This window comes from Phlebotomus papatasi, chromosome 2 (assembly GCF_024763615.1).
Source record: "Phlebotomus papatasi isolate M1 chromosome 2, Ppap_2.1, whole genome shotgun sequence".
Lineage (NCBI taxonomy): Eukaryota > Metazoa > Arthropoda > Insecta > Diptera > Psychodidae > Phlebotomus > Phlebotomus papatasi.
The window spans coordinates 38,399,225-38,423,210 of record NC_077223.1 but is presented as its reverse complement, the minus strand read 5'-3'; the positions used below and the strand labels follow the sequence as shown (position 1 = coordinate 38,423,210).

The following is a 23,986-nucleotide window of genomic DNA, read 5'->3' as shown; positions in this document are numbered from 1 at the left end:
TTCCAAACTGTCTCGCTTTAGACCAATTACCCTATACGGAAATTCGTAAAAAAACACGGTTTTTACGCGGATTTTCGTTGGCCGCGGAATTTTTCATGGATATTCACGAACCCCGGAATTCTACGCAAATTTTCGCGAACTGCGGAATTTTTCGCGGATTTTTGCGGGCTGTGGATTTTTTGCGGATTTTCGTGGACGCGGAATTTTTCGTGGATATTCACGAACCGTGGAATTTTACGAAAATTTTCGCGAACTTGCGGAATTTTTCGCGTATTTTCGCGGGCTGTGGATTTTTTTGCGGATTTTCGTGGGCCACGGAATTTTTCGCAGATTTTTGAGGGTCGTGAGATTTTTGAGGATTTTTTTGCGGATTTTCATGGGCCGCGGAATTTTTCGTGGATGTTCGCGAACCGCGGAATTTTACGCAAATTTTCGCGAACTGCGGAATTCTTCGCGGATTTTCGCGAACTGCGGAATTCTTCGCGGATTTTCGCGGGCTGTGGATTTTTTTTGCGGATTTTCGTGGAACGCGGAATTTTTCGCAGTTTTTTGAGGGACGTGGATTTATTGTGGATTTACGTGGGCCGCGGAATTTTTCGTGTATATTCACGAACCGCGGAATTTTACGCAAATTTTCACGAACTACGGAATTTTTCGCGGATTTTCGAGGGACGTGGATTTTTTTGCGGATTTTCGTGTGCCGCGGAATTATCCGTGGATATTCGCGGACCACGGAATTTTTACGCGGATTTCGCAGATCACGGATTTTTAGCGGATTTTTGCGGGCCGCGGAATTTTCCGCGGATTTTCGCGGGCCGCGGAATTTTCCGCAGATTTTCGTGTGCCGCGGAATTTTTCGTGGATTTTCGCAGACTATTTTCTTGCATTTCTCAGCTACTTTTCTTAATTTTCAAGTGAAATTTCGCACATCTCAAGCCTGAAGTAGACTCTCTAAACGGATGTAGAGTTGGAGGCCTTTATCTCTCATAGTTTCCGAGAAAATAGACTTTAAAATTTTCATATACTTTTGCGCAAATTGAATGAAATTAGCATTAGTTCCAAAAATGAAAAATTCTTGAAGTTTGTCCACAAACCGAATTTGCAATGTAAGAATCGCATTTTTATAAGCTGATCTAGGCTTATCACTCAATTTTTTTATCCCGTAAAATTTCCACCTTCTGTCACGTGGAACATTTTTCCCAACATATCTTCGCGTTTAGGACGATTTGTGTTTAATGAGGTAACGCTATTTGTCCGTCTGTCCGTTGCTAACTCTAGAGGCCAAACAGTTAGAGATAGAGACTTGGGATCTTCGAAGGACCTCTCCCATAAGTCGGCATGCGTATTAGTAACATGCTCCTATTTTTTTCCCCAGACCTGTCCTCCTCGAAAACCATGTTTATGCGATTGATCGAAAACGCGTAGTGCTATTTTTTTTCATTTTTGGATATGCTTTAAAAGTTATCATAGCGGACATTTCATAAAACATACGAATATAAAATGGCTCCAAATAGCGTATATGTTAACTAAATGGTATAATGTTTGGCCTCGTTGGAAAGGTCTTGGAATTTCTGACCAGTCTGAATCGGTTTCAATAGTTTTTTTTAGGATTACCCTTTTATTTTAACGTTAGGCAGAATAAATGCGGATTTAATCGTTGGTTTTTTTGCGTTTTATTTCAAAAAGGACTACATAAACGCCTCTACAAAGAGTTGGTAGAGATAATTCTGTAGTCAAAAGTCGTTTAAGGGATTAATTTGTCTTTCCATGAAGCTTTGAAAATAAGATTCAATTTACTTAAAAAAAAGTCATTATATCTTAATATTCAATAAAAAAAACTGTCTTGTAAAAAAGTATCTTTGAAAATTCTGTGTTTTAGAATGCCATGGAAAAGACAAAGTTCTCCCATCAGTACATTGTGAGTCCCGTGAGTGCTCAGGCGAAGCTAAAGAGGGATCGCAGTGAGACTCCTTTGAGGACAAGGAGTCGTCCTCGGTTGGTCTGTGATTTAGTACTTGAAGAGGTGTCTCTATCACTAAGTGATTGGCAGTACAATCAAATGGTTGAATGCATTCGAGGATTGGATGATATCGCAAAGTATCGGCGATTTCATCTTCTCAGACCAAATCATACGATCCATGAAGGACCAAAAAATTGGTGGATCTATGCTGCAAGATGCCATGGTTTCCTAAAGACAGCGAATTGTTTCAAGGTGGGATATGTGAAGGAGAATATGAGGTACCTGGAGATTTACTCAAAGCTCATATGTAATCCTAATGAAGTGTTGAGTTCAGAAGAGAAAGAGCACAAAGATCAGGTTGAAAGGATGCGAGAATATGAAGAGTTGAAGTTTCTCCGGGAGATTTGTATGAGAAAAATGCCCAATCCTGAAGTGAAAGCCACAAAGGATGCCAACCACGGAAGGAGTATGTTGCATCTGTGGTTTCCTCAGTGGCTGGGATGGTATAGTAATGGCACAAATGATGCCAAAAGTCCTCAGGATGATTCTCAAAGTGTCGATTCCAATTCACAAAGTTCAAAAGATCAACTTGAAGATGAGATTCTCAATGGACTGTCAACGGGAGTTGATACGAATTCCGTCCTCAAGAGAGATGCTGTTTTTGGCAAATTTGATTTCACACTCAAAAAGGGCACACTGGACATTTGCAGTGGCTCTCCCGGAGCAGAATCCCGACCGATGGTTCAGTTTCTCTTTGAGAATCTCATTCTTTTTGTGGAATCACGTCCGAGATCTGCTTCACATTTGGTGGGATTGTCATTGGGTTCAGTGCATCTAAAAGACCGAATTACGGTCAATACGGAGTTTCTGGATGTCATAAGGCCACAGGTGAAGGAGGAGCCGGGAATTAAGTTGAGGCAGCAGCAGCAACAGCCAAAAAGAACACTCTCGAATATTTTCAGTGGAACTTCGACACCCCAACCGACACCTCCGGCTCCCGCGGAACCATTATTCATGCTGCAATATGAGAGGAAGCCACTGAGTTATTCTGCGGATTATAGGCTGTTTGTCAAGTCACAAAGTCTGGATATTGTCTACAATACTGGTAAGTTGTTCTTTTAATAAAATTTTTTGTATCATTTGTACTCCCTTTTTGACGATCCGGAAAGACCCTACTCTTTAAAAAATGTCAGTTACAACATCTTCGAAACGGTATAATTATTATTAATCCAGAAGGGGATTTCTGTAACACTGACAATGTCATATGACAAATTTTCGTGGTACAATTTCGGAGCAGGACAACATTAAAGCCCAATGAGCATCAAATAACAATTGCAAGTAGCCATATGAAGTTTTTAGTAAATCATCTAACTGTGTTATCACACTTGCACATTAAGATTTTAATATAATTCACATTAATTGTCGCTGGTGGGAGTCCAAATGTGTAATTTGTGTGATTGAATCATTTTATATTCAAAATTTGATTTATTTGTTGATAGAAAGGTAGACTTGGCCCGCAAAATTTGATATAAATTGATTTATAGCATTAATGCGAAAAATTAATGCGATTTTCCCTTTAATTTTTTAATGTGAAAAATATTTATGCTTTATGTAAATTTAAACTTATTTTTTTCAGGCCAAGTCCATTTCTTTATCAATAAATAGAAAAACCCCAAATATTAAGTGACTCAAAGACACAAATAACATATTTGGACGCTCACAAGCGACAATTAATGTGAATCACATTAAAATTTTAATGTGCAAGTGTGATAACGCCGTAAGTCGGATTTAAGATTAGTTCTTCCGAATTTATCACATAATTTTTTTTTAATTGGTCATATGACATTGTCATACTGTTACAGAATTCCTTTACAGGATATATTTTTTACAATGTCGTGTCGTATATCCCGTGTTGGAATAATGTGCTAAGTCCACTGTAGACCGTCCAGGAGCACCTTCCCCACGATGCGAATGCTTCTTCCGTGCCCCGAAGTTTTTGGACAGAGGCGGTGCATTTTTATTACGTTTTATCACAGTGAAAATGTATTTTCCTGACATTCAGTTGCTTGTACCGGGCGGGACTCGAACTCGCAACTGTGAGAGTCGAGTCAGGGATCTCACTCGTCCAAGACTCAAAGGTCTTGCCTATTGCGCCACTGAGATCCTCAACGGTTAAACTCATCGTTTGTATTTGAGTCAAATTCATAGATTTCACTCGGAGCGGTGCAGATTCCTTCTAAGAGCGTTTCTAGTGCTAGCCTGTAAGTTACCCAATCCAATTCAGGAGAGGTATCGTTCGATTTATTCAGTAAAAGTAACCCCTTGCAGCAACAGCGCTCAACTACGCGATTTTCTTAAGGGCTTTCGCCTTTAAAGATTCCCTTATCGCATCAAAGATAAAGGACCTCAAGGAGGTCTCCAAAGAGGAGCATTTCAACATTTCAAGCAATATTTCAAACAATTTATTGAAATGTTTACTGTAAAAAATGCTTTTGCGCCTGTAATTAGGCAATTCAATTTCTTGCTTTTCGTATTTACGTAAGCTTCGGTTCCACGAAACGCTTTTATTGTTTATTAAGATAAATTTTAAGGCCTTTAAATTACCAAAAATTCTTTTGATTTAGCGAACTTTGTAAAACCCATACAAGAGGTCGATAGTCATTTCATTTCATTTCATTTATTTCAAATACTGCTTTTGAGCTAGAGCTCTTGAAAGCAAAAATTTAGACAGAGATGTAGGTGTATAAAAACTTCAATGTTTGTGTGATAGCGGCCACCGCCGTCTTACCTCAACCTAACCTCAATTTACCAGCGACCAAAGATTGTAACTGATCCCGGTCAAAATCTTGAATTCTTACAGAAGATATCTACAGAAGATCTTTTCCCACGATTGTACCTACGCTCGTTGGAGGCAAAGAAATAATTTCTTGTGTTTTATTTTCTTTCGTATAATTTCATTCTTTTCAAGATTTCGACTATTAGAGATTTTGACGTTCGGGATTTTGACTTTTGGTTTTTTCGAATTTTGACTTCCGCGATCTTAGCTTTCGGGATTTTGACTCATTCGGGAATTAGACCTATTCAGGAAATTGTCTTTGGAGATTTTGGGTTTTCAGGATTTTGACTTTCAGGATTTTTGGATTACGCGATTTTGGATTTTAGAGATTTTACCTTTTCGGGATTTTGACAAATTCAGGATTTAGGCAAATTCGGGATTAAGACCCATTTAGGATATTAGCTTTTCGAGATTTTGGCTTTTCGGGATTTTATCTCATCGGGATTTTGGATTTCGGGGTTTTGACTAATTCAGGATTTAGGCAAATTCGGGATTTAGGCATATTTAGGATATTAGTTTTTCGGGATTTTGGCTTTTCGGGATTTTGTCTCGGGATTTTGACTTTCGGGATTTTTGATTTCCAGGATTTTAGCTTTTCGGTATTTTGTCTCATCGGGATTTTGACAAATTCAGGATTTAGGCAAATTCGAGATTAAGACTCATTTAGGATATAAGCTTTTCGAGATTTTGGCTTTTCGGGATTTTAGCTTTTCGGGATTTTATCTCATCGGGATTTTGACGAATTCAGGATTTAGTTAAATTCGGGATTTAGGCAGATTTATGATATTAGCTTTTCGGGATTTTGTCTCGGGATTTTGACTTTCAGGATTTTGGATTTCCAGGGATTTAGCTTTTCGGGATTTTGTCTCATCGGGATTTTGGCTTTCGGGATTTTGACAAATTTAGGATTTAGGCGAATTCGGGATTTAGACCCATTTAGGATATTGTCTTTTCGGAATGGCTTTTCGGGATTTTAGCTTTTCAGGATCTTGTCTCATCGGGATTTTGGTTTGCGGAATGTTGTCTCTTTAGAATTTGGCGTTCAGGATTTTGACTGGAATCGGTTATAACATAACACATGAACTCTTGAGCCTAGGAAAACATCAAAATTTCTTCTAAATACGGTTAATTGCCTTTTCTAATCGTCCAAAATTGTGAGGGGGATGCCTATTCAGACTATTAAAAATATCCATGGACCTGATGGGCCACTTTGCTAACTGGGTGAAAGAAAAACGAAGAATCTATTGGGATTCTCAGTAGTGCCATTATTTTAAATTCAAACTCTTCCGCATCTCCTGGGAAGATTTGCTGCTACTTTGCAGCTTTGTTACACTCCGTTAGATATCCTTCGCGTCTCCTTCGTTGCTTGAAAACACATCTAAGTCCCAGTATGCTATCAAATGCTGTCATATGGCCTTTATAAGGCTGGACATCTTCTCTGTTCGTGGGCCAGACAAACCACTTTAGAAGCCGAGCGGTGGCACGAAGGTTTCCCCCACAAGATCATTCCTTGGATGAATCGAAGTGGATCACCGGAATCTCAAAATCAATAATAATCAAAATAATGATCTTCCATAAGTTTCGAACTAAATCATCTCTTAGCTTAGACTGAGAAACGGCTTAGTTAGTGGAAAACTGATGGAAATGTAGTCTCATTATCTTGATTATAATTACGTTAAGCCGTTTCTCGGGTTAAGCCGTAAGTCTGTATAGGGCATTAGTCTCCGAGTGAACTTAAAACTCGGTCTCAATTGATAAAGGAATTTAAAAAAAAGAAGGAAAACAGGTGTTGGGGCTTTACCTGAAATGGGTTTATCAGCTGGTGAAGAGGGGCCAAAAAAAGATGAAATGTGGCCACTTCAATTTTGCTGCTTCTTCAGAGCCTTCCAAAACACCTTTGGCCGTCAGAGCGGCGGTAGTTTTATAAAAATATAACTTCACTGTTTAATACTGATTGATAGACTTTATTATTTGCCTTAAGGGCTTTATTTTATTCAACTTTTTCACAAATTAAATTTCCACGATGTTCGCGAGATGCTTATTCTTTGAAGGCTGAGCGGAAAGTGAAGGTTAAAGTGGGATAGACTAAATAGAAGAGTGCAATTTGCACATTGACATGCAGCATATGCTGCATCGAAAGTCTCCAAAATAAAATTAGGGTTCAAAAGATCAAAAAAGATAATTCATGCATAAAATGCATGAACATCCTCCGCGTCGCGAACATCGCGTATACAATATAAAGTGTGCTCCTTCAATTTATTTAATGAAAGGGAAGCTACGTTACGTTAATTATTTCATTAGAAAAGAAAAGAAAATTCAGGATAGAAATTCCCCTTTGTGAAAAAACTAAATTCAAAATGAAATAAATTATCTTTATGAAATTTAAACTGAAATTTTAATTATTTAACTGAAAAGAAAAATAGGGGATCTCTGATCAACGATCAAATCTGAAATAAGACTTCAAGCCGTGAAAATTTCATCTTTCATTCCCGAAATTTACTGGGATTGCCAATACAAAGGGATCGGAAACCGTTTGAATCGAACATTTTCGTGAATGATTAGAAATCACCCTCTGAGTCTCCACCAGCCTCCAATCCACCAACTGGCAAACGGACTACCTTAGTAATTGGTCGTGTGAAAACACCCCTAGCCGTTTTAATTTTTAGCACCCTGACTTTCCCATCTTTGCCAGGAAAAGTTTGGACAACAACTCCAAGAGGCCAATGAGTGGAAGGCATTAATTCCTCCACGAACAGAACAACTTCACCAATCTCAATGTTAGGACGTGATAGAAACCACTTATTTCGTGTTTGAAGGGTGTGAAGATATTCCTTTTTCCACCTTTGGGAGAAATGTTGGACCAAACGCTGGCAAAATTGCCACCTATCAAGTCGATTGACATTGATCATTGTAACGTCGGGATCCGGAAGCTGCGTGAGAGCTGAGCCCACAAGAAAATGTCCCGGTGTCAGGATTGTAGGGTCGTTGGTGTCTTCAGAGAGAGGGACGAGAGGTCGACTATTTAGTACAGCCTCAATTTGCTGCAAAAGGGTAGTCATTTCCTCAAAATTTAATTGAGCGTTCCTCAAGACTCGCTTCAAATGCGACTTGCAAGAACGCACTGCGGCTTCACACAAACCATTATGGTGTGGGCCACAAGGGGGTTGGAAAGACCATTCTATTCCCTTTGCACTGAGGAATGGGTACAAAGTCTGCTTAAGTTGATCGCTGTCGAATAAAACTCGCAATTCCCTATCAGCCCCCACAAACGTGGTCCCATTGTCAGAAAAGAATTTGGCGGGAATACCACGTCTGGAGGCAAATCTTTTCAAACATGCCATAAACGCATCAGTGGACAAAGAACTGACCAAATCCAAATGGGAAGCTTTTGTGGATAAACACACAAATACAGCAATATAGCATTTTCTGAATCTGCCCTTTCGCCCTTCCTCCTTTAACATTAAGGGACCAGCAAAGTCAATGCCCGTGGTATGGAAGGGTCGAATATTTGTGACTCGAGAAAGAGGCAAGTTACCCATTAGTTGGTCAGGAGTAGGTGGATTGACACGGATGCAGTTTATACACGACCGATAGATCTTCCGGGTGAGAACTCTACCTCCAAGTGGCCAGTACTTTTGGCGAATTGAAGCCAAAAGTAATTGGGGGCCTGCGTGCAGCATGAGGAGATGCTCTCTACGAGCAATTTTTTCAGCCAAAGGACCCTTGGGAAGTATCATCGGATGTTTGGAGTCAAATGACTCAAAGGAATTATTCAAACGTCCACCGACTCTAAGAACACCATTAGAGTCAAGGAAAGGACGAAGGTTGCGAATTTGCCTCAGGTTTCTCTTGGAATCTAATGTTCCATTCATGACCGCAACCCTAACCTCATTCATGTGGACTTCTTGTTCCCATTTGACAAGTAGATGCTCCGCGATGCGAAGCTCTTTTATCGTAGGACGCCCAATTGGTAAATGAGGAGAGCCCCGAGTCATGCGAACCGGGCGAATTTTCGTCTTGAATCGAGGAACGACTCTGAAAAGAACGACAGCCAAAACAGCCCTCATTTTATCAAAGGAGCTGAAATTAGAAGATAGCTGTTCGTAGATTGAATCAAATTTCCTTACGACCTTATTGGGGGAGGAAACGAGACATTGGCTCAGGCTGCCAGTTTCAAACCCAAACTCGGAGAAGGAGAAGGGTGAGGGCCAATAAGACTGATCTTTAGTTAGCCACTCAGGCCCACTCCACCATTGCTCCGCGGTCATCAACTGCTCAGGTGTTGCTCCGCGTGAAACAATATCTGCAGGATTTTCCGCCGTGGAAACATGACGCCACTGATTGGCGGAGGTAATCCTCAAAATTTTGTTCACACGATTTTTTACAAACACCTCGCGCTTGGCCTTGGGATTGTGGATTTGACACAAGATGACGCTCGCATCTGTCCAGAAAAAGCAATTATCAACCTGGATAGATTGTGACACAGAATGTGCCAATTCAGCGCCAAGAAGAGCACCACATAGCTCTGCCTTTGGGATGGTCAAGGTGCGAATTGGAGGCGTATCAGGGTCTCCCCTTTTAACTGGAGTGACGCGGGATTTTGCTGTGAGAAGACGGGATGTACGATTGTGGTTATCATCTTCACAAATCAAGAAACATGCCGCTCCATAAGCGAGAAGACTAGCGTCACAAAAGGTGTGAATTTCCCAATGAGTGACCAATGAAAGAGTGGTAACACACCTGGGAATGGAAAGGTTCACAATGTATGGGAGAAAATCCAGAAAGTTTCTCCAAGACCTTTGAGATTCAATGGGAATAACTGTGTCATAACCGATACTCAAATTCCACAATTCCTGCAGAATTAATTTGCCAACAGTGAGAATAGGACCGATCATTCCAAGAGGGTCAAAAATCCTCGCAATTACGGACATAACGATTCTCTTTGTAGTGGACTCTGCAGGGATGTTAGGGAGATTCAGTCTGAATCGAAAACAGTCAGACTTAGGATCCCAGGAAATTCCAAGAGTCTTTACTGCCTCAGAAGATGGGTCAGTAAAAGTAACCTCTGACTCCTCGATGTGAGGAAATCCTTGAATATTCGATCTCGTCTTCGACATTGTCATGCCAGCAAGTTGCATGATAGCAAATAATTGCTGCATGGTCTCCTTAGCCTCGTGAATTGTTGGGACTGAAAGTAAACAGTCATCCACATAAAAGTTGGATGTGAGGGCAGTGGCTGCTAGAGGGTAATTTAGACCCTCGTCTTCAGCCAATTGGGCCAACACCCGAGTCGCGAGGAATGGGGATGACGCGACGCCGAAGCAGACAGTTCGAAATCGGAAATGTTGGACGTGCTCGTCTGAGTTATCACGCCAAAGAAAGCGCTGGTAATCCTTGTGAGGCTCGTGGAGAAGAATTTGAAGATACATCTTCACCACATCAGAAATAATAGCAAACTGATGTTGCCGAAATCTCCAGAGAACCGATATCAAGAGAGGTTGAACCACAGGGCCGACTTTCAAACAATCATTAAGACTGTATCCAGTTTCAGACTTGGCACTGGCATTAAATACAATGCGTACCTTCGTGGAAGCAGCATCTTTCTTGACCACGCAATGATGTGGCAAATAAAATGAAGAGTTTTGCAATTCCTCACGAGGGACAGGTTCAATAATGCCTTGAGTGAGATAGTCCTGGAAGATTTGACTATATTGAGCTTTCAGCTCAGGATTTTTAACCAAACGTTTCTCAAGAGAAAATAATTGCCGAAGAGAAGAACGGTGGTTGTTCCCTAATTCAGGAAGATTCTCATTGAAAGGGAGATGCACAATATAACGTCCCTCTTCGGATCGGGAAGTGGTGGAAGCAAACAACTGCTCCACCTCCTTATGTTCTGTTAGAGTTTTGGATTCGGTGGGAACCTGTTCAATCTCCCAAAAATTCTTAAGGGTTGAATCCAAATTCTCAACAGAGGACAAATTGCATGAAACCGTGTAGGAATTCAATGCAAGTGGTTGATCGAGTGAACCCACTACGATCCAACCAAGAATTGTCTCTCGCAAAGAAGGCAAACCTTGACCCAAATTTATCGTGCCTCCGCGAATGATGTCCCAGAAAAGTGGCGCCCCAATGAGAATATCGATTGATCGAGAAATTTCCCATTGTGGGTCAGCCAATTGAAGATTCTGCGGAATTAGAATCGACGAAGGATTAATTTCGAAGTTGGGTTGGTTATTTGTAACCTTATTCATCACCACACAATCGAGCGGATAAACTTCATGGGAGTTTCCGTGAAGGGGCGATATGCGCAAAGAGACTGTGTGACTGGAGGATTGTTTTGTCACTCCTACTCCTTCGATTGTGAAATTAGTAGCGCTCAATTTGAGACGCAAATCTTGACACAATCGTTTTGTCACGAGATTCACTTGGGACCCAGCATCCAACAATGCACGGCAATAATGAGGATGATTGCTCGAGTCATAGACTTTTACTATAGCTGTGGCCAGCAAAACCCTACTATTCACCTGACCTATTTCACTAACACAATTGAAAGAAGATGTGTTAGAGGCGACTATCTCATGGGGATTAATCACAGAAAAGCCAGATTGTTGTGAAAAAGAGGGACTAGGCGCAGGCCCAGAAGGGTGACTTGACACGAGACTGTGGGTATTAGGATTCTCGTGAAGTAGCCTATTGTGTCTCTGATTACACAGTTGGCAAGATCTATATGTACATGCCTCAATGCTGTGTTTTTCAGAGAGACAATTTGGGCAGAAGCTTAAAGACCGTACAGCTTCCATTCTCTTTTGGATCGGCAGAGCAAGAAAGGATTTGCATCTATATAATCTGTGGGGGTGTTTTTTGCAAAAGGGGCAATTTGTCTCGTTAGAGACAACGTGACTTGAAATCTTATTTTTATCAAATTTAGATTTTTGATCATAAGCATTTTTCTTACCCTGATTGCCTGAGGATTTAGAATTGACAAGAGCACACTGTTCTAATTCACGCCATCTGTTGATCAGGAACTCCTCGAATTGTGACCAGGTTGGGATGTCATCAAATTTTTCTCGTGACCACAGTGACTTCGTCTCCGGATCCAACTTTGACAGCACATGCATGATCAGCCATGGATCCTTTTGGGTCACGGAGAGAGAATCCAAAGTCTGGATGACACTCGAAGATCTTGTCTGCAACTTCTTGATGGCAGCTGCTGAAGCAGTAGTCACAGCATTCTGCTTCATGAAAACATCGATGTGAGCTGCCACCATGGAACGCTTGTTGTCATATTGACGTCGAACAGCTGCCCATGCAGCCTCATAATTCTCCTCACAAATTGTAAGAGCACTTATCACTTGGGCCGCATCCCCTTTGAGGACTGATTTCAGATGTGTCATCTTCTGGGTGTTCGATAAATGTTTTCTAGAATGCACCACAGAGACAAACACGTCGTGGAATGACCTCCACTCCAGGTAATCTCCGGAGAAATGTGGCACTTGAACTTTCTCCACATCCTCAGTACCTGAAGAGCCTTTGGTAAGCATCAGCTGCATCTCTTCGTTCTGTTTCTTCAGTAATTCCTCAATGGTGGATGAATTTGCTACCCGTTGTTTTTGTTGTTCTTCCACACTTGCCTGAAGCGCCCGAATTAATCCAGAAAAATCAGGCTGAACACTAGGAGCATGAGCTCCGGAAACATCAGCACTGTTATTGAGGGATTTGTTTAGCTTCACTTCAGCGATAAGCTCGGTAATGCTTGTCATTAATGAAAAACACTCATCTTTGACCACTTGCAAATCAGCCTCAAATTGTTTCTTTTCTGTCTCGGAGGCAGCCTGTTGGATAAGAGCACGTGCCTGCTGAGTATATTTCTCCTCCACACGATCGAGAGATTCTCGAATGATGTAGAGCTCCTTCAGAGCACCGTCTTCCTGAAGGGCAGTCGAATTGTCGAGGAATTTATCTAATCTTGTCCTCAAAGTCGACAATTGCCCTTTGTAGGCTGCTTGACTGCGTTGAAGATCGGGCATCATGTGCTTAATTGATTGCACTTTGCTGGCGGAAGTCACAAACTGGTATCCCGTTAGCAGCTGGACTGGTTTCTTCTACTTGGATCACGCCACTCCGGTTGAGTGAAAAGTGTGGTTGCTCGATGAGATTGCGCAACCACGATGTTCAAGTGAAATCCACGAGGTTTCCAATTCCAAGCCCGGGTACTCGAAGTACCAAAAAAAGATGTTGGGGCTTTACCTGAAATGGGTTTATCATCCGGCTCGAAGGACCAAAAAAAGATGTTGGGGCTTTACCTGAAATGGGTTTATCAGCTGGTGAAGAGGGGCCAAAAAAAGATGAAATGTGGCCACTTCAATTTTGCTGCTTCTTCAGAGCCTTCCAAAACACCTTTGGCCGTCAGAGCGGCGGTAGTTTTATAAAAATATAACTTCACTGTTTAATACTGATTGATAGACTTTATTATTTGCCTTAAGGGCTTTATTTTATTCAACTTTTTCACAAATTAAATTTCCACGATGTTCGCGAGATGCTTATTCTTTGAAGGCTGAGCGGAAAGTGAAGGTTAAAGTGGGATAGACTAAATAGAAGAGTGCAATTTGCACATTGACATGCAGCATATGCTGCATCGAAAGTCTCCAAAATAAAATTAGGGTTCAAAAGATCAAAAAAGATAATTCATGCATAAAATGCATGAACAACAGGAAAACGATTACATAATTCTAAACGGAACGGATCGTGTTCTTCGGATTAAACTCCCTGCTATGTTTCTTTCGTTTTGCAAGATAGAGAATTTTCACATTTTCGGTTATACTATTCGCCACTCCCCCTTCATAATTATTTGCCTTAAAATTAATATTTTCTATTTTGTGGTCATTTCCTGCAAATTTTCAGGAGTTGTGAAGTGGATAGTAGATTTTGTGGCAAAGCCACATCAACTGCTTGGTGCCCGAAGAAAGCTTGAAGCCATGAAAAATCGCACAAAGAAGGAATTGATAAAGAACTGGGAGAATATTCTGGAGGGTGATTTGAAGAAGCGTAAAACATGGATTTTTGAGATTGACATTTCAGCACCGCAGATCATTGTGGTGGAGAATTTTGCCAATAAGAATGGAACAATTGTTGTAGTTGACTTTGGTCGACTGCAGCTGACAAATAAACCGAGTCAACCGAGTGGGAAGGAGACGAGAAGTACCTCAATTGCTGAGACTGTGTCCTCTGAACTGGCACATCGTGACAGTGAAGATGAAGATGCCTTCATGACACCTTGTTCAACGCCACCGGGATCACATGCAAGTGTCTCGGATTCTCCGACGTTGGTATCTGCCCTTGGGGAAGTGCCAACGAGTGGAAGTGGATCCTTGGAGATGGGATTCAATGAAGGTGAATTGCAGAATAGAATTTACGACAAGTACAACATTGACCTTACGGATTTGCAAGTTCTTGTGTGTAAGACAAAAGATGGCTGGGCGAGTGCAAGTGGTAAGGGAACTTCTAATCTTCATGTTCTGGACAGATTTAGCATTGCTCTTCAGCTGGAACGAAGAGTTGTGTACACTGCTGATCCTCAGTATCCGAGTCTAAAGCTTTCCGGGAGTCTCCCGAAGCTCGTGGTGCATGTAAATGAGGCTAAAATTGTCGCTCTGAGAAATATGCTGAGCATCATTTATGGCGATTCTGCAAATTCTCCGTCAACTCCTCCAGTTGAAAATATGGCACTTTTGCCTGAAGAAGTGTCATCGGATGTGTCCACGGACGAAGAGGACAGTCAGAGGGAGGCTACAAAGCTCATCGTTCTGCAGTTTGCCATTGATCAAATGGTGCTGGAAGTTCAGAGTCATGGCAGGGGCATTGCGGAATTGCAAGTGTCTGGAGTGAAGGCTGGATTTAGCAAGAGGTCAGCGGAGACAAATGTCACGCTCTCAGTCCATGGACTATTGCTCGTGGATGCAATTCAGTCATTTGGTCCGGATTTTGAGCTACTAATTGCTAGTCATAGGCATGTTGGCATTGATAGTGTCTCAGGGAGTTTGAAGCAGAGTGAACCGTGTTCTCCAATGTCTCCTGGGAGTCCGGATCCTTCACAAGATCCAAAAAGACCAACAAGTCCTCATACCATTTCGAAGGCTCTTAATTCGTTGCAGAGAGGTGAGTTATTTTATTTTATTTCAATTGTTAATATTTTAGAATTATTGTTTAAACAACTATTTAAAAAATTCATATTTTTAAAATTTTGGTACATTTTCTTTTTTATTGATTTATTATATTTTTTGCTGCTCGAACTCAAAGAAAAAGCAATAAATAATCCGCTTTTTCTGATCTTTTCACCTTTCTAGACCTTAAACGGTTATAGATATTAACTTCTGGTTTTCGGAGACCCCCCATAAAAAAAAAATTCCTCTAACGGGTCCTTTCACCAAAAACAACCTCACCCTCTCTAACCTATTCAAAATCATGTTTTTTGGTCCTAGCGATTTTATTCATTTTCGGATATATTGTGTAAAAAAAATTCGAACTTAGACCCTTTTAATCGGAAAATCGCCAATTAGGGGTTTAAAAGCTAAAAGGTCAATTACTTTAAAGAGTTCAACGTTCAACTGCATTTCTTAAATCTGATTGTTTTTGAAAGGTCTTCCCAATTCGACTATACCGGTCTCAATGAGTAATAAATCGGTAAAGTTCCGGTAATTGGTCTGCCTTTGAACGAAAAATGGTGTTCAAAATTTTAGATTTTTTTCAGAGTAAACTACAACATGAGTTTTACTTTGCACTTCACCAAAAAAATTTCTTGTTCATTAAGCTGCTATGCTTACCCCATTCAGGACCCGCAAGTCCTCAATTTTTCCTGGTGAGGAACTTGAAAATGTGATGTCGATATATTCAAAGGCAGCCTGCATGGTCTGCCTTTAAATGTGGTTGAGGCAGCCTTTGAATCTTAATTTTTCACTGATAATATTAGGGCTGTAACATTAAACGGCCCATAATTGATTAGCATGAACCCTAATACACTCAATAAAACCAATACTGTAGTCAAAAGTCATTATACAACAACGTTTTTTACATTTTTCTGAAGCACTGTTTTTCACTTGAAAAATTGTAATAAAACACCATTGAAGTTGACAATTATCAGTTTGAAACATCCCGGCCGGAGCAAGATAGCATGTTATAAGTATTTGTATGACATTCGTCAGACCAAAGTAGGAGTTCTATTCTGCTCCCGGACAGGAAGCTGTCAAACATTTCAATGTATGTAAAGAGAGGATTCAAAGGCACACAACATTAAGATTCAAAGGCTGCCCCAGAGCAATATTTGCAAACTTTTATCACCCACAAAATTTGTCTCATCTGAATCAAAATGTATTTGGAGAAATACCATCCAAGAATAACCTTCTATGACTCACAATAGAAGATTTGTTCGAAAAATTATTTTGATTTTGAAAAAACACATGAATTTTTAACATCAAAATTACAGTTTAGAGTTCAGTTTTGTTTTTTTTGCCCTAGCACCTAGAAAATAAGAGCTAAGGTCTGCATTTTTTGATGACTTGTGAGGATTATGAATAGCTATCTAATAGTTAATAGAAAAGAATTTATGCTTTAAAAAAAAAATGAAAAAAAATACAATATTCAAAGGCTGCCGCATTCAAAGGCAGACCACTTTCCCCTACATTTTCCTTTTTATTGGTTAAATATATTTTTTACTGCTCGAACTCAAAGAAAAAGCAGTAAATAATCCATTTTATTTGTACTTCTCATATTTCTATACCCTAAAAGGTTCTAGATATTAATTTCAGGTTTTCAGTGACCCACCATAAAAAAAACATCCTCTGGCCTCTAATGAGTCTTTTAACCAAAAGTAACCCCACCCACTTCAGCCTCTTCAAAATTATGTGTTTTTTGGTATATCTGAAAATTGGTTTTAGCGATTTTATGCATTTTCGGATATGTTGTCTAGAAAAAAATTCAACTTCGACATCTATAAACGAAAAAATCGCCATTATGTAGTTTTGAAGGTGAAAGATTAACTACTCGAAAGAGATCAATTTTCTATGGAATTTCTTTAATATGATCGGTTTTGAAAGGTCTTGAAATTCCCCATTCGATTATACCGGTTTCAATCAGTAATGAATCGGTGAAGTACCGGTGATCGATTTATTTCTGAAAACATTGTTTTTATAATTTTTTGGGCTTGTTATCGATTTAGTTTAAACCCAACGGTAGCATATATCGACTTCTAGTCTTCGATGGCCCTCGTCTCCCTTCAATCGATTACACTGTGCAATAGTAATTTTGTTCCTTTGCAACAGTAATTTTTGCTATTTTGTAAATAGTATGGGAACCTATTTTTGCTATTTCCAGGGGCAAATTATTTACGAAAATACTTATCATTTTGATTTCATTTGGATTTTGCGCCTGGAATCTAGGCAAAACCGTTTTTGCCGTTTTTTGATACTTGGGTGCCTATATCTCCGATTCTGATGAACTGATTTATTTCTTACTTTGGAACAATTTGTTGTCCTTTACATGCCCGATAAATTCTCTGAACAGGTGAAGTTCGTACAACTGACACCAGGGGCGCTGTAGTCTCAAATATGACAGAAAACATGGAAAAATCGAATTTTTAGCAACCTTAATCAAAAATATGTCGAAAACTAGGACTGTCCCTTACAATCTGTTTTGTGGGTTTGATAGAGAATTTCATTAGCTACATTTTCATCCATGTGGAAATTTTCTCTCAGATTGTTTTTTTAACCTCGAGATTGAACTATTATTAACTTTTAACTATTTTTAACTGTTATTAACTTGTATTATATCTAGACACACTTTATAAAACAGTAAAAATGATTAAGCTTCTACAGTTGTCAAAAATAAGTTAAAGAAATACTCTGGGTTTTCAAAATTTGAAAAGGAAAAGCCAAAATGTGTAAAATAGTAAAGATTTTCTCTAATTGGCTAAGTGCTCGATTTTCGTTTGAACCTCAATATCGAGGTTAAAAAATAATCTGAGAGAAAAGTTGTACATGGACGAAAATGTAGCTGATTAAATTCTCTATCAAACCCACAAAACAGATTGTTAGGGATAGTCTTACTTTTCGAGATATTTTTGATTAAAGTTGCTAAAAATTCGATTTTTCCATGTTTTCTGTCATATTTGAGACTACAGTGCCCCTGGTGTCAGTTGTACGAACTCCATCTGTTCAGAGGATTTATTGGGCATGTAAAGGACAACAAATTGTTCCAAAGTAAGAAATAAATCGGTTCATCAGAATCGGAGATATAGGAACCCAAGTATCAGAAACCGGCAAAAACGGTTTTGCCTAGATTCCAGGCGCAAAATTCAAATCAAATCAAATTGATAAGTATTTTCGTAAATCATTTGACCCTAGAAATAGAAAAAATAGCATGAGAACCCAGGGACAAAAAAAAAGTTCAAAATTGTTGCACAGTGTAATAATAATAAAATTTGAAAAATGACAAAAAACTTTTTTCAAATGTAACTGCCGCCCGAATTAAAAAGTAGCCTGATCTTAAAAGAGCCGAATTAGCGAGAGTCTGTACCTCCAAAACGGGTCCCGGTCAAAATCCTGAAAGCCAAGATCCCGAACGCCAAAATTCAGGATTTCAGGATTTTGGCTCTTTCGGGATTTTGGCCAATTCGGAATTTTGGCTTTCGGGATTTTGGCGTTCGGGATTTTGGCTGCGTCTGCTTCAAAACATATTTGAAAATGAAAAAATTCTGGGAGCCGTTTTTAAAGAACCAAAATGACATGATTTTCGAGGGAAAGCAGGGGGAGAAGAAAAAGACTGTCCTAGATAATGTTGACTTATGGCGGGGTCGTCGAAAAGCGGAAGTCAATATCTCTGACCGTTTGGCCTCTGGCCATCTCACAAGTAGGGAAAAAGTGGATTATATAAACGCTCTCTCTTTGAGTTCGAGCAGTAATTATTGTGCGCTGGGCATAATTCCAAATTCACAATAATTCTCCTTTAGAAAACATGTTTTCGAAATTGCGCATGAGAGTCAGCGAGATGACTTGATCTAGATTTCATTCATTCTCACTAAAATGTTATAAACATGTTTACAAAACAAAAGTTATTGTGCATCGGGCATTATGCCCAACGCACAACCACTTTTGTTTTGTAAACATGTTTTTGACATTTCAGTGAGAGTGGATGAAATCTAGATCTAGTCATATCGCTCTCTCTCATAGAAAATTTTATAAACATGTTTACAAACAAAAGTTATTGTACATAGGGCATTACATTTGACGGATGTATTGAATTTTTTTAGTTTCTAAGTTTTTTTGTTTTTAGTTTTTTTTATTTATTTAGACGTTTTTCGTTTTGTTTTTTTTATTCGTTGGACATTAATGTCAAAATTATAGCAAATTCTTCTGTTTGGTCCATTGCTGACGATTTAGACGCCCTTATTGTTGTGGATATCCTCTTTGTCAATTCCGATGATGATTCTGAACAGCTTCAGATTGCAAATATTCAATTCAACAATTTGGACATAATTGGTGAGATTTTCTTATGTTCAAGAGTTTATAGAAAAAGAAATGCTATAACAGGGATTTTGTGGATGTTTTACAGCCAATCAAGAGACAATTGTGGAACTAATTGGCTTCTTTAAGGGTGTAATGCCCAAGAGTCAGTCAAAAACTACCTCAGCTTTTGACGAAGTGATCCCAAGTGCTGAGAGCACGAAAGAAACTGTGCAGGAAATAGGGGCAAAGAGTATAAGGACAGAGATCACTTTTGATTTTCACAGATTGAATGTTTTAGTCCTGAGGGCACTGTTGAGGGACAATTACATGGTTGGGAGGAAAGTGGGAACTTTTACGATGAGTGAAGCGAGAATTCGTGCAACTCTAGGAAAAACTGTGACAGTGGAGGGTTCTTTGGGGGGTTTGCAAGTGTTGGATTTGACTCCTGAAGGTGTCAATCATCAGAGAATTTTGTCAGTGGGAAAGGATCCACTGACAGAAGAAACTTCTCCGAAGAACAAGGATCTTCTGAGTTCTCTCTCTGAAGAGGTGTACACGATGGGCAGAGAAAAGCAGGAGGAAGATTCCCAACCGGATGACACCCAAGCTTTGTCATTTGTTGTCTACAGAAATGAATCTTCGTGTGTTGAAATTAAGATCAGGATGGCGTCTGTGTGGTATACTCACTGTGCGAGGTTTATGCAAGAACTGAGCTGGTGTGCGACGGAATTCAAGCATTATCTGAAAAATCTTGCCAGAAGTATCCGTGAGAAGGCCACTGACATGGCTTTGGGACTCGTTCAGCAGATTGATCAGGGAGAGAATTCAGTGAAGACAGCTAAAGACAAAGTAGACATCAAGTTGGATGTTGTCCTGGATACTCCAGTTCTTGTAGTTCCCAGATCCAGTTGTAGTCAACAGGTAAGAAATTTTGCATTTTATAATGATTTAATTTTTAAAATTCATGATTAGAATAGTCGGAAAAATCAAATTAGCGAATAAGATTGATATTTCAGTGAGTAAAAAAGCTAAAAATTCAAATTTGGTCAGTAAAAAAATGCAAACCAATTTCAGATCATTTTAATTTTTAATTTGATGTTGATTTTGTGCTCATATTTACCTGAAAAAGCTTCTTCTATACGGGGGGATTTCGATGTATCGATGAGTCTCGGGAAATGTCCCCTAGTGGTTCTTGCCTAAGATATATTTTCGATGAGTTCTGTTATAACTGAAAAGTTATATCAGAAGCTGCTGAGTTATTGAGAAAACAAAATTTAAACAAAAAACTAAATATTTGTTTAAATAATTTTTTTCCTCGGAGCACTGTGAGCTGAGTCCGAGATCGATTTAGGGATTGGCTTCAAATAACTCCATATAAAAAGGCCAACTTGCCAGGGGGTTGCTGGGGGGTGGATCTTAATCATTTACTATTAGCCACTTATCGTCATTTAACCTTTGCCGAAAATCGCTTGTCGATATTTCTCTGTTCTCTATCAAAAATCAATAAAAAATCAATTTTGGCGTCTTCTATACGGGGGGATTTCGAAATTCACCCGACTATGCTATGCACCGGTGAGTCTCGGGAAATCTCACTTAGTGGTTCATGCCTGAGATAAATTTTCTCCACCCTCTGTTATAAATTCTTCAAGTGTGCTCTAACTAAAAGTCTGCTTTTAAACGAGGGTATTTAAAAAATGCACCCCACTGTGCTATACACCGGCGAGTCTTGGAAAATCTCCCCTTGAGGTTTGTGTCTGAATAAAATCTCCCAGTTAGCTGTTATAATACTCCCATAATGGGCCATTTGTGTCTTGACTAAAATAGAAAGTCTAGCAGACTTTCTATTTTATTTCGAAACGTTTCGAACTTGCTTTGTGGTACGTGGTAGTGGCAATAATTTAATAGAAGTCAAAGGGTTAGCAAGTAAATATTAATGGTTGATGAAAGATAAATTAAAAAATATATTGTATCAAACTCGTGTCTCCGCAGGGTTTTATGACATATTGTCAAGAATTTAAGGAAACATCGTCAGTTGCTTCACAATCCGAAAACGTTTTGCTGATGAATTTGCTTTACAATAGCTAATGTTTAGTTTTCCTTTATAATAATTTATGATAGCTAGACTTTATGAAAACCTTCATCTTACTTTAGTACTTCTTGTGTTCTTTTGATAGCAATATTTCGTTTTTTGGAGATTTTACTCAACAGATGTTCTCCTCATGTGTGTTGTGAAACTGTTATTAAAAAATAGAGACACAATCTATTAAAATGAAAATTAAATACACTAGACAATTTCACTGTAACATAAGGCACTGAAAGGTGTCAAAACTCTTGAAAAATCTGCACGGATAGTGTGGAGAATTACCTGTGGTAAACAATAATTTCTCTGTGATAGGATTCTGTGATATCTAATACCCTCTTCTTCCTGCCCAGTTTACCTATAAATATATTGTGGTGTTATAAATCTGTCAGGGACTGTGTGTTTCTTGGGCTTCCTTCTACCGTTTGTGATATTCACGTACCTGGAAATATATATTCCTTTAGTAAATGTCTTCAACAGTGATCCGGAACGTAGGCGGCTGGATTTTCCAGAAGACGTTTCCTCGATGACCGCCAAATGCCCTTCACCAAATCCACTGAGGCAGTGAAACACAATTTTCACCTTCACCAATTATTTATTTCCACCAAATTCTCCACTACTAGACTGAACACAGTTTAACTCTACGTCACTGTCGTTTTTCTGTATTTTAAAGTTAATATTTCTACAATAATTTCACAAATAAATCTAATACACTTCTCCTCACGTCTCTTTGATTTTCAAGTCTTCTTACGTAATGCTCTGACTCGTTCCCGCTCATCCCCCTACTTTCTTTCCAGCTGATCCTATTCACCACTTTTTCCTCCTTCTCTCTCCCTCCATGCATATTCAAAATCCAACCGTCTTTTGTCTCTTATTTTTAAGAGATCTCCAATCAATGGAAATTCTATACAGATAGCATTTTATATTTGTAGAGCTCAGAATGAAAAATGAACATATCCTATGTTTTAACCATAGGTTATATTCATTTTTCATTCTGAGCTCCACATGTATCAATAACAAAAAACAGCTGATTGAGCTTTCGAAGTTATTTTTGTGCGTCAGAAGTTAGGAAATTTCCACTGAGAAAGCTCAGTGCGATATTTTGTGCGCCAGAAGGTAGGCAATTGTCACTGAAAGAAAGCTTAGGGCGATATTTTGTGCGCCTGAGAGTAGGCAATATGACACAACGAGAAAGCTCAGTGAGATATTTTTATTTCGAAAGAACAGTTTCGAATCAAAAGTCCCCCCTATAAATGCCGCCTAGTGCATATGATACTCATGATAAACATGATCTAGAAGTATCAGAATGTCTTTATACAAAATTTGGGCGTGATCTGACGAGATTAGATTTTACCTAGGAGCACAAAAGCTGAGATTGTAAGGAATCTCAACTAATTTTGCAGCACCGAATTGATACAACCAATGAAAAAGGGGTCTTACTCAGGTATTCCAAACTCAAAATATCTAGCTTTCCCCTATCAAAACATGAAAATCGAAAATGTAACCAAATTTCCATGAAAAAGACAATTCTAAGCGTTTGATCGGATCAACAGGAAATCATGCAATACGAATTGCTTAAACCATGTAATACTATCATTAGGCTTTACTACCGATCAACTTCGATCATGTATTGGTCGAAAACCGGCCAAAATCGCTCAAAAACACGAGTATACAACAAGATAACGCTCCGTGGCATGGTCCGCTCTTTTATGGTCCAGTAGGGGAATTCTGTAATTTTCGTGGCATTGTCACGCGTGAGTTCGAACTCACGCGTGACAATGAGCAAACAATTTCGAAACCTGAGCCATTTTGTCATATCATATGAGTTCGAAAATGCAATTCACTGATTTTTTAATGAAATGCCTTTACTTAGTGATATTATGCAAATACAGACTGTCTTGGTTGATTTGTTTAACAACATTCATTGTCATTTTAATTGCCAAAAATCTCAAATATGTGACTTCTGATAATGTCACATGAGCTGAAATGGCAATGTCACTGCTACAGAATCGCATTTTCGAAAAGGCTCTCCTGATATTAAAACTCAATTTGTCATATGGCATTGCCAGAGCGTTACAGAATTCCCCGTCAGAAGGACAACATAAAAAGTTAAAATAAGATGTACCCGCAGTATTCTTCAGATCTAGTTCCTTTCGATCATCAATTGTTCTGGTTGATGTATAACGGCGTTTGGACATATAGGGTCTCAAGGACGAAATATAGTTCGAAAGCTTGTGACATGGCTACAAGCCAAACGGTAAGAGATATCGACTTCCGGTCTTCGAAGACCCCTCTCCCCCATAAGTCAACATTATCTAGGACAGTATTTTTTCTCTTTTACCATACTTACCTCCTTTTCCTCCAAAACCCTGTTTTTATGTTTATTTCGAAAATGGCTCCTACGATTTTTTTTTATTTTCGAACATGTTTTAGAGGTAGTCAAGACGAATATTTCGTCCTTGGACACCTATGTTCGAAAACCATTTCGATATCGAATTTTCGAAGATCATAGTTTAACCGCTTTGAAGGGCCTATTTTTCAACCAATTTGCTTAAATTTGGATGTTTTTGAAAGATCTTGAAATTTTTAACTGCATCGGAATTAATCGTTCATAG

General features: G+C 39.1%; 1 protein-coding gene across 1 annotated transcript in view; it reads left to right on the top strand.

Moving 5' to 3' along the window:
• LOC129804081 (intermembrane lipid transfer protein Vps13D) overlaps positions 1–23,986 on the top strand; it is a 69,234-nt gene that overhangs the window by 8,500 nt on the left and 36,748 nt on the right. Inside the window, exons 3-6 of the mRNA XM_055851111.1 lie at positions 1,880–3,065; positions 13,698–14,951; positions 19,190–19,324; positions 19,398–20,212. Coding sequence (XP_055707086.1) covers positions 1,880–3,065; positions 13,698–14,951; positions 19,190–19,324; positions 19,398–20,212 — 3,390 coding nt within the window. The remainder of the gene's footprint in view (positions 1–1,879; positions 3,066–13,697; positions 14,952–19,189; positions 19,325–19,397; positions 20,213–23,986) is intronic.